General features: G+C 55.6%; 1 protein-coding gene across 1 annotated transcript; it reads left to right on the forward strand.

The window, feature by feature from the left end:
* The first annotated feature begins 1,222 nt into the window (after positions 1-1,222).
* ppp1r1b (protein phosphatase 1, regulatory (inhibitor) subunit 1B) lies at positions 1,223-8,604 on the forward strand. The gene is made up of 4 exons (XM_067969151.1): positions 1,223-1,620; positions 4,338-4,398; positions 6,885-6,907; positions 8,395-8,604. The coding sequence occupies exons 1-4, from the start codon at positions 1,540-1,542 to the stop codon at positions 8,602-8,604; spliced, it is 375 nt and encodes a 124-aa protein (XP_067825252.1). The 5' UTR covers positions 1,223-1,539.
* Positions 8,605-10,682: the final 2,078 nt, after the last annotated feature.

Genomic DNA, 10,682 nt, shown 5'->3' on the forward strand with positions numbered 1-10,682 from the left:
ACCTACCCTGGGAGTGTTTGATGGGACAGTGTCGAGGGAGCTTTACTCTGTATCTAACCCTGTACCTGCCCTGGGAGTGTTTGATGGGACAGTGTAGAGGGAGCTTTACTCTGTATCTAACCCTGTACCTGCCCCGAGAGTGTTTGATGGGACAGTGTAGAGGGAGCTTTACTCTGTATCTAACCCTGTACCTGCCCTGGGAGTGTTTGATGGGACAGTGCAGAGGGAGCTTTACTCTGTATCTAACCCTGTACCTGCCCTGGGAGTGTTTGATGGGACAGTGTAGAGGGAGCTTTACTCTGTATCTAACCCTGTACCTGCCCTGGGAGTGTTTGATGGGACAGTGTAGAGGGAGCTTTACTCTGTATCTAACCCGTGCTGTACCTGCCCTGGGAGTGTTTGATGGGACAGTGTAGAGGGAGCTTTACTCTGTATCTAACCCTGTACCTGACCCTGGGAGTGTTTGATGGGACAGTGTCGAGGGAGCTTTACTCTGTATCTAACCCGTGCTGTACCTGCCCTGGGAGTGTTTGATGGGACAGTGTAGAGAGACCCTTCCCTTGGTCGTGCAGCTCTCCTGTTCTGTGTGTAGTTTTAGACCACAGATGCTGGCCTGTTCTTGGGGGGAGTGTCTGGTACTTTACACTGAGGCCCCGTTGCTCCCCTTGTTCACTCACTTTGCCCTGTAATTACTCCGTTTCACTGTAGACTAGACCCGTGTGTCTGTATTACCCGGGGGGGGGATCGAGCAGGTACTCCGGGCTCAGTTTGTAACGTGACGGATGCAGGTGACAGATCAGTTACCAATCACCCTTAAATCCTGAGACCCATTTGCACTCCTTACACGTCCAGTCCCCCATCAGAGATCAGATTAAAGGAATTCAGTCTGTGTGAGGAAGCAGAATTCTCTCTCTCACTGATCAGATGGGTAAAGTGAAGAGATTCTGCTGCTTTTCTATTTCTAGTTATTCGGTCTCACCACATGCTGTCTGCCTCGCTCTCCATCAGTTCCTGTGACAGTGCAGAGCAGCTCTCGATAATGAAGGTTACCAGGTCCCACCAGGCTCCCCATTCCAGCACTGCCTGTTATTTTTAATTAATAGACTGATGCTGATGGAACAAACTATTTGCTTTGTGTGTTAATCTGACACTTCCTGGGTCTAGACAATAGGGCCGTGCTCCTGTTTACAGATTCTCTCTTCAATCTGTCCTTCAAGAAGCTCATTAGGATGAGTGGGTTCCTCAGTCACAGATCCATAATTCATGAGCCTCCCGCTGCTCAGCTTGTGGTGCTGATGCTGGCAGTGCTCATCATCTCCGAGAGACACTGGGACAAGTGGGTCACCTCAGAGCAGCACTCAGAGCCTCCACAGACCAGACGCAAACTGGAGAAGCAGCTGCTCCCCCCAGACCTGAGCAGAACCATCGAGAGAGCAGAGAGAGTGGGAGCCAGGAGGGACCAGACTGCAAGGCTGGTGTGAGTTGAGGAACATTCTGGGAGAGGAGAGCAGAAAAACTCAGCTCGGACTGGAGAGAAATATGGAACCGAAAAACAGGAAAAAAATCCATTTCTCTGTGCCGGTAACTCACGGTCACCTGGACCCCAAAGCAGTGCAGATGGTAAGACGTTATTTATAGCTTGCTAGCTTATTCTGTGAACTTCTCTCCCATTCCCCCTGCACCAGGGTCACTGCCTTGGACTCATTTTTTAATCAGTGTGTGTAAACTGGAGCCCAACTCTCTCCAACATTAAGCTGATTTCCAGGGAAACAACTTTTAAATTCCTCCTACCATAAAATGCCCTTTCCCCTAAAGTTTGCACCGGTCCCAGCTCCCAGTCACGAGCCCCTGCCCTCTGCCCATAGGCCCCGGGGGGGGTGAGCTGGGCCCTGGGGAGTGAGCTGGGCCCTGGGGGGGTGAGCTGGACCCTGGGGAGTGAGCTGGGCCCTGGGGGAGTGATTTGGGCCCCGGGGGAGTGAGCTGGGCCCCAGGGGAGTGAGCTGGAACCTGGGAGTGAGCTGGGCCCCGGGGGAGTGAGCTGGGCCCCGGGGGAGTGAGCTGGGCCCCGGGGGAGTGAGCTGGGCCCCGGGGGAGTGAGCTGGGCCCCGGGTGGGGTGAGCTGGGCCCTGGGGAGTGAGCTGGGCCCCGGGGGAGTGAGCTGGGCCCCGGGGGAGTGAGCTGGGCCCCAGGGGAGTGAGCTGGAACCTGGGAGTGAGCTGGGCCCCGGGGGGGTGAGCTGGGCCCCGGGGGAGTGAGCTGGGCCCCGGGGGAGTGAGCTGGGCCCCGGGTGGGGTGAGCTGGGCCCTGGGGAGTGAGCTGGGCCCCGGGGGAGTGAGCTGGGACCCGGGGGAGTGAGCTGGGCCCCGGGGGAGTGAGCTGAGCCCCGGGGGAGTGAGCTGGGCCCCGGGGGAGTGAGCTGGGCCCCGGGTGGGGTGAGCTGGGCCCTGGGGAGTGAGCTGGGCCCTGGGGAGTGAGCTGAGCCCCGGGGGAGTGAGCTGGGCCCCGGGTGGTGTGAGCTGGGCCCTGGGGAGTGAGCTGGGCCCTGGGGAGTGAGCTGGGACCCGGGGGAGTGAGCTGGGACCCGGGGGAGTGAGCTGGGACCCGGGGGAGTGAGCTGGGCCCCGGGGGAGTGAGCTGGGCCCCGGGGGAGTGAGCTGAGCCCCGGGGGAGTGAGCTGGGCCCCGGGGGAGTGAGCTGGGCCCCGGGTGGGGTGAGCTGGGCCCTGGGGAGTGAGCTGGGCCCCGGGGGAGTGAGCTGGGACCCGGGGGAGTGAGCTGGGCCCCGGGGGAGTGAGCTGAGCCCCGGGGGAGTGAGCTGGGCCCCGGGGGAGTGAGCTGGGCCCCGGGTGGGGTGAGCTGGGCCCTGGGGAGTGAGCTGGGCCCTGGGGAGTGAGCTGAGCCCCGGGGGAGTGAGCTGGGCCCCGGGTGGTGTGAGCTGGGCCCTGGGGAGTGAGCTGGGCCCTGGGGAGTGAGCTGGGACCCGGGGGAGTGAGCTGGGACCCGGGGGAGTGAGCTGGGACCCGGGGGAGTGAGCTGGGACCCGGGGGAGTGAGCTGGGACCCGGGGGAGTGAGCTGGGACCCGGGGGAGTGAGCTGGGACCCGGGGGAGTGAGCTGGGACCCGGGGGAGTGAGCTGGGACCCGGGGGAGTGAGCTGGGACCCGGGGGAGTGAGCTGGAACCTGGGAGTGAGCTGGGCCCTGGGGGAGTGAGCTGGGACCCGGGGGAGTGAGCTGGGACCCGGGGGAGTGAGCTGGGACCCGGGGGAGTGAGCTGGGACCCGGGGGAGTGAGCTGGGACCCGGGGGAGTGAGCTGGGACCCGGGGGAGTGAGCTGGGACCCGGGGGAGTGAGCTGGGACCCGGGGGAGTGAGCTGGGACCCGGGGGAGTGAGCTGGGACCCGGGGGAGTGAGCTGGGACCCGGGGGAGTGAGCTGGGACCCGGGGGAGTGAGCTGGGACCCGGGGGAGTGAGCTGGGACCCGGGGGAGTGAGCTGGGACCCGGGGGAGTGAGCTGGGACCCGGGGGAGTGAGCTGGGACCCGGGGGAGTGAGCTGGGACCCGGGGGAGTGAGCTGGGACCCGGGGGAGTGAGCTGGAACCTGGGAGTGAGCTGGGCCCTGGGGGAGTGAGCTGGAACCTGGAAGTGAACTGGAACCTGGAAGTGAGCTGGGCCCTGGGGAGTGAGCTGGGCCCTGGGGAGTGAGCTGGGCCCCGGGGGAGTGAGCTGGGCCCCGGGGGAGTGAGCTGGGCCCCGGGGGCCCTGGGGGAGTGGGAGTGAGCTGGGCCCTGGGGGAGTGAGCTGGGCCCCAGGGAGTGAGCTGGGCCCAGGGGGAGTGAGCTGAGCCCCGGGGCAGGGGGAGTGAGCTGGGCCCCAGGGAGTGATTTGGGCCCCGGGGGAGTGAGCTGGGCCCCGGGGGAGTGAGCTGGGCCCCGAAGGGGTGAGCTGGGCCCCGGGGGAGTGAGCTGGGCCCCGGGGGAGTGAGCTGGGCCCCGGGGGAGTGGGAGTGAGCTGGGTCCGTGGAATGAGCTGGGCCCCGGGGGAGTGATTTGGGTGTAATATTCCTTCCAGTGCCAGCGAGCTGGTTCTCTCTCTCTCTGTCTCTCTGTGTATGGGCGAGGCCTAGTGTTACCTGGTCAGGGACCAGAGGATGAATGGGCCTGGGTTACTAGTGAGGCAGTAACCCTGCTCCCTTGGGGCCTGGCCTTGGTTCCGTGACTGGATAAAGATGCTGATCAGTCCATGGACTGGTGGAATTGGAAAGCCCGAAAAGGTTTAAAGGACTCGTCAGGGTGACTGACCGTCGAATTACAGGAATTGTCACATGTTTATTTTCTGTAGATTCGGAGACGGAGACCGACTCCAGCAGCACTGTTCAGGGCCTCAGACCACTCATCTCCAGGTAACACCCCCTGCCCCCCTCCCCACCATTTCCTGCTGGAACGGTCATAACCCAGGGAGTTAATCAGAGAAACCTGCTCTGTGATTCAGAGAGTCCCACAGAGAGAGATCCCACACTAGGCTCTGATACAACTAACAACCTGGCAGGTTAGGTGGCCAATATTAGAGGCCAGGAAACAAGGGCAGCGACAAACGAGGAAACACCTCCCAGCTACCCTGTCCCCTCCTGAAGGAGCTGACTCTCACTGGGGTACAGGTTCCACGGGGATCAGGAAACGCTGGCACCTCACTCAGATGGCCTTATGTCCCCTGTCCCTGCCCCCAGCCCCCTGCCCCAAGCCCAGCCCGAGTGAGTACTCGTGGGATGTTCCACTCCGGTGTGGAACCAGATTCAAACCCCCTGACACTGTGTCCCAAACCTGCACAATCCACCAACGGGCACTGGGCAGAGATCAGCAGCAGCAAATCCTGCTGGAATTTTCTCTCCTCACCGAATGATACTGAGATCACTTTAACAGCATCTACTGTTCAGCTAAAACACTGAGCACAGAGTGAAGGATACGACCCTCCCAATCATACACTTCAGTAACACGCTGAACAGTGTAATTATTCTGAACACGGAGTGAGGAATCACTAATATCACTCCCAGTACGGAGTGAGGAATCACTAATATCACTCCCAGTACAGAGTGAGGAATCACTAATATCACTCCCAGTACGGAGTGAGGAATCGCTAATATCACTCCCAGTACGGAGTGAGGAATCTCTAATATCACTCCCAGTACAGAGTGAGGAATCACTAATATCACTCCCAGTACGGAGTGAGGAATCGCTAATATCACTCCCAGTACAGAGTGAGGAATCGCTAATATCACTCCCAGTACGGAGTGAGGAATCACTAATATTGCTCCCAGTACAGAGTGGGGAATCACTAATATCACTCCCAGTACGGAGTGAGGAATCACTAATATCACTCCCAGTACGGAGTGAGGAATCGCTAATATCACTCCCAGTACAGAGTGAGGAATCACTAATATCACTCCCAGTACGGAGTGAGGAATCAATAATATCACTCCCAGTACAGAGTGAGGAATCACTAATATCACTCCCAGTACGGAGTGAGGAATCACTAATATCACTCCCAGTACGGAGTGAGGAATCACTAATATTACTCCCAGTACTGAGTGAGGAATCACTAATATTACTCCCAGTACAGAGTGTGGAATCACTAATATTGCTCCCAGTACAGAGTGAGGAATCACTAATATTACTCCCAGTACAGAGTGAGGAATCACTAATATTACTCCCAGCACGGAGTGAGGAATCACTAATATCACTCCCAGTACAGAGTGAGGAATCACTAATATCACTCCCAGTACGGAGTGAGGAATCACTAATATCACTCCCAGTACGGAGTGAGGAATCGCTAATATCACTCCCAGTACGGAGTGAGGAATCTCTAATATCACTCCCAGTATAGAGTGAGGAATCACTAATATCACTCCCAGTATAGAGTGAGGAATCACTAATATCACTCCCAGTACATGATGTGGAGATGCCGGTGACGGACTGGGGTTGACAATTGTAAACAATTTTACAACACCAAGTTATAGTCCAACAATTTTATTTTTAATCCCACAAGCTTTCGGGGGCTTTCCCCTTCCTCAGGCGGTGTGGAAATTAATATTACTCCCAGTACAGAGTGAGGAATCACTAATATTACTCCCAGTACGGAGTGAGGAATCACTAATATTACTCCCAGTACAGAGTGAGGAATCACTAATATTACTCCCAGTACAGAGTGTGGAATCACTAATATTGCTCCCAGTACGGAGTGAGGAATCACTAATATTACTCCCAGCACGGAGTGAGGAATCACTAATATCACTCCCAGTACAGAGTGAGGAATCACTAATATCACTCCCAGTACGGAGTGAGGAATCACTAATATCACTCCCAGTACAGAGTGAGGAATCACTAATATTGCTCCCAGTACGGAGTGAGGAATCACTAATATCACTCCCAGTACAGAGTGAGGAATCACTAATATCACTCCCAGTACAGAGTGAGGAATCACTAATATCACTCCCAGTACAGAGTGATGAATCACTAATATCACTCCCAGTACAGAGTGAGGAATCACTAATATCACTCCCAGTACAGAGTGAGGAATCACTAATATTACTCCCAGTACGGAGTGAGGAATCACTAATATTACTATATCTAATGGACCCACAATCTGCTCACATTTTCCAGCAATACCAATGTAACTGCAACTGGACTGAGAAAGATTTTCTCTCGGGCCTTGAAGCAGATGCTGGGTGAGGAGGTGGCGCCGGCAAAGATTGATCGTAAAGCCATTAATGTGCCCCCCTCAGACTGACCCTGGGTCTCGGTGGGGTGTACTGTTACTGTAGTCTGATTAAATCACGCTGGGATTATATTTATAACAGCCTGCTCACCTTTGTCCTTTTCTTTTTTTCTCTAGAAGAAGAATTATCTCCCCATCAGGTCAGTCCGATATTATTACCTTCAGGTTTGGGGCTATGTAGAGTCTGGAGCCAACCCACTGTTGGCAGAATGCTCATCCCTCCTCTCTCAGGATTACAGAAACCAATTCCCATGAATGAGGCTCTCCCGACCCGTGGGGCTCAGTCCCACACTGTGGGGGTGGTGGGTGCTCAGTCCCACACTGTGGGGGGGGGGTGGTGGGTGCTCAGTCCCACACTGGGGGGGGGGGTGGTGGGTGCTCAGTCCCACACTGGGGGGGGGGGTGGTGGGTGCTCAGTCCCACACTGGGGGGGGGGGGTGGTGGGTGCTCAGTCCCACACTGGGGGGGGGGGTGGTGGGTGCTCAGTCCCACACTGGGGGTGGGGGGTGCTCAGTCCCACATTGCAGGGGGGGTGATGTCCGACCTGTACTCGGACGGGCAGAGGGACACCGTGTGACGGGGGAATCCCGGCCCGGCCGCTGAGCCCCAGAGCTGGCGGGTTCCTGGTCCATTGGCCGGGTCCTGGCACCAACTCTCCAATCAGCCGCTTTCAGCTGGACACAGAGATTGGAGCTTTGGAATATTTTCTGTCCAATGTACCGCCATTAATGGAGCAGATGCAGTCGGAATGTTGGACGTCAGTGTGTCAGCCCAGATTTCCTTTAACTCGGTTTCTCACACAATTTCCCGGAATGCTGCTCCTGGAAGTACTGACTCAAAAAAGTGAATTTGGGGCCGTACTTGACATTGGCTCGTCTGGAGTGGACACCCAGGGAATCAGCTGTGAGCAGCAGTTGGTTTAAACCGCACGATAAGGAAATCGATTCTGTTGTTTTTAAAATCATTTTCCTCATGATTTTCCTCATCTCTTTTTGAAAAAAATTCCGGTTAACATCTCAGTTCTTATACCAATTGTTCTAATTTGTTTTGACCCCACCTCCATTACCCCCATTAAGGGATTTCCCAAAGGGAATTCCTCCTATCTGCCGTGTTGGAGGTTTAGAGGGTTAAATTATGAGGACAGGTTGCACAGACTCGGCTTCTATTCCCTCGAGTTTAGAAGATTAAGGGGTGATCTAATTGAGGTGTTTAGGATGATTAAAAGATTTGATTGGGTCGATGGAGAGAAACTATTCCCTCTGGTGGGAGAGTCCAGAACAAGGGGGCAGAACCTTAAAATTAGAGCCAGGCCGTTCAGGGGTGATGTCAGGAAGCACTTCTTCACACAAAGGGGAGTGGGAATCTGGAACTCTCTCCCCCAAAAAGCTGTTGATGCTGGGGGACAATTGGAGCTTTCGAGACTGAGATTGATGATTTTTGTTGGGTGAGGGTATCGAGGGACATGGAGCCAAGGCAGGTGGATGGAGTTCGGATACAGATCAGCCATGATCTGATTGAATGGCAGAACAGGCTCGAGGGGCTGAATGGCCTCCTCCTTTTCTGTAATTTGGTTAATAAATGATGTTGAGTAGTTAATGTAAAAGATTTCCCTCTTGTTTGTTTGCAGAGATCTCCCTCCGCTGATAACGGGGCACTGAAACCCAAACAAGTCGCCTCACCTTGCCCTTACAGACCTCCCTCAGTAAAAGGCAGGTGTTCCATCGATGCTCTCCCCGTGCTGTATACTGTAGGAAGGGAACTGGTAAAATCCACAGACAGATTACAGATTAAACTCTTACAGAGAGTTTCTGCAACCTGCAGTAATTCCAGGGTCTGACTGCGCATGTGGGAAATGCAAAGAGTGCCTGGTGCAGTCAAAGGTCATCTCCCGAGCCTGGCAGTGAGGAACAGCAGGGCAAAGGTCATCTCCTGAGCCTGGCAGTGAGGAACAGCAGGGCAAAGGTCATCTCCCGAGCCTGGCAGTGAGGAACAGCAGGGCAAAGGTCATCTCCCGAGCCTGGCAGTGAGGAACAGCAGGGCAAAGGTCATCTCCCGAGCCTGGCAGTGAGGAACAGCAGGGCAAAGGTCATCTCCCGAGCCTGGCAGTGAGGAACAGCAGGGCAAAGGTCATCTCCCGAGCCTGGCAGTGAGGAACAGCAGGGCAATATCACCAACCTGTCTCTGGCTTGCTTTACATTCAGTGTGGGCACAGTCACCATTAATCTGGCGACAGTGAAAACAAGCCCAGAACACCGCTCCCAGTGCCTCAGTGATGAACAGATGGTAAAATAATCTGCAGGTCTGGGTTCACCTGCTAATTGTACCCTGGTGACTCCAGCTGCCCCTTGCCACCAGGCCCATCAATCCCATGACCACCTGTGTGTTCAGGCTGCCTGTCTGACATCACGTCAAGGATGACTTTGACCCTGGTCATAATCTCTGCTCCCTTTCCACTGACTCCATCCCCTCAATGGCCACTCACTCAGGCTAAATAATACGGTATAAAACCGTGGCATTCCATTGGATCCAGAGTTGGGTTTCAAACCCCACATCAAATCCGTCACCATGATCACTTACTTTCACCTGCACAATATCGTGTTCCTCCGGCCCCAACCTCACTGACCCATCCCCCATCACCCCAATCCTCACTGACACGTTCCCCCATCACCCCAATCCTCACTGACCCATTCCCCCATCACCCCAATCCTAACTGACCCATCCCCCATCACCCCAATCCTCACTGACCCGTTCCCCCATCACCCCAATCCTCACTGACCCATCCCCCATCATCCCAATCCTCACTGACCCATCCCCCATCACCCCAATCCTCACTGACCCGTTCCCCCATCACCCCAATCCTCACTGACCCATCCCCCATCACCCCAATCCTCACTGACCCATTCCCCCATCACCCCAATCCTCACTGACCCATCCCCCATCACCCCAATCCTCACTGACCCATCCCCCATCACCCCAATCCTCACTGACCCATCCCCCATCACCCCAATCCTCACTGACCCGTTCCCCCATCACCCCAATCCTCACTGACACGTTCCCCCATCACCCCAATTCTCACTGACACGTTCCCCCATCACCCCAATTCTCACTGACCCGTTCCCCCATCACCCCAATCCTCACTGACCCATTCCCCCATCACCCCAATCCTCACTGACCCATTCCCCCATCACCCCAATCCTCACTGACCCATCCCCCATCACCCCAATCCTCACTGACCCATCCCCCATCACCCCAATCCTCACTGACCCATTCCCCCATCACCCCAATCCTCACTGACACGTTCCCCCATCACCCCAATTCTCACTGACCCGTTCCCCCATCACCCCAATCCTCACTGACCCATTCCCCATCATCCCAATCCTCACTGACCCATTCCCCATCACCCCAATCCTCACTGACCCATTCCCCCATCACCCCAATCCTCACTGACCCGTTCCCCATCATCCCAATTCTCACTGACTCCACTCACTTCTTGTGTGTCCTTGTATTTAGGGTAACGCATGTCCGTGTGTTTAGGGTAATGCGTGTCCTTGCGTTTAGGGTAACCTGTGTCTGTGTGTTTAGGGTAATGCGTGTCCTTGCGTTTAGGGTAACCTGTGTCTGTGTGTTTAGGGTAACGCGTGTCTGTGTGTTTAGGGTAACCTGTGTCTGTGTGTTTAGGGTAACGCGTGTCTGTGTGTTTAGGGTAACGCGTGTCAGTGTGTTTAGGGTAACGCGTGTCAGTGTGTTTAGGGTAACCTGTGTCCGTGTGTTTAGGGTAACCTGTGTCTGTGTGTTTAGGGTAATGTGTGTCTGTGTGTTTAGGGTAACCTGTGTCCGTGTGTTTAGGGTAACCTGTGTCTGTGTGTTTAGGGTAACGCGTGTCCGTGTGTTTAGGGTAACCTGTGTCTGTGTGTT

Source organism: Heptranchias perlo, chromosome 30 (assembly GCF_035084215.1).
Source record: "Heptranchias perlo isolate sHepPer1 chromosome 30, sHepPer1.hap1, whole genome shotgun sequence".
Taxonomy (NCBI): Eukaryota; Metazoa; Chordata; class Chondrichthyes; order Hexanchiformes; family Hexanchidae; genus Heptranchias; species Heptranchias perlo.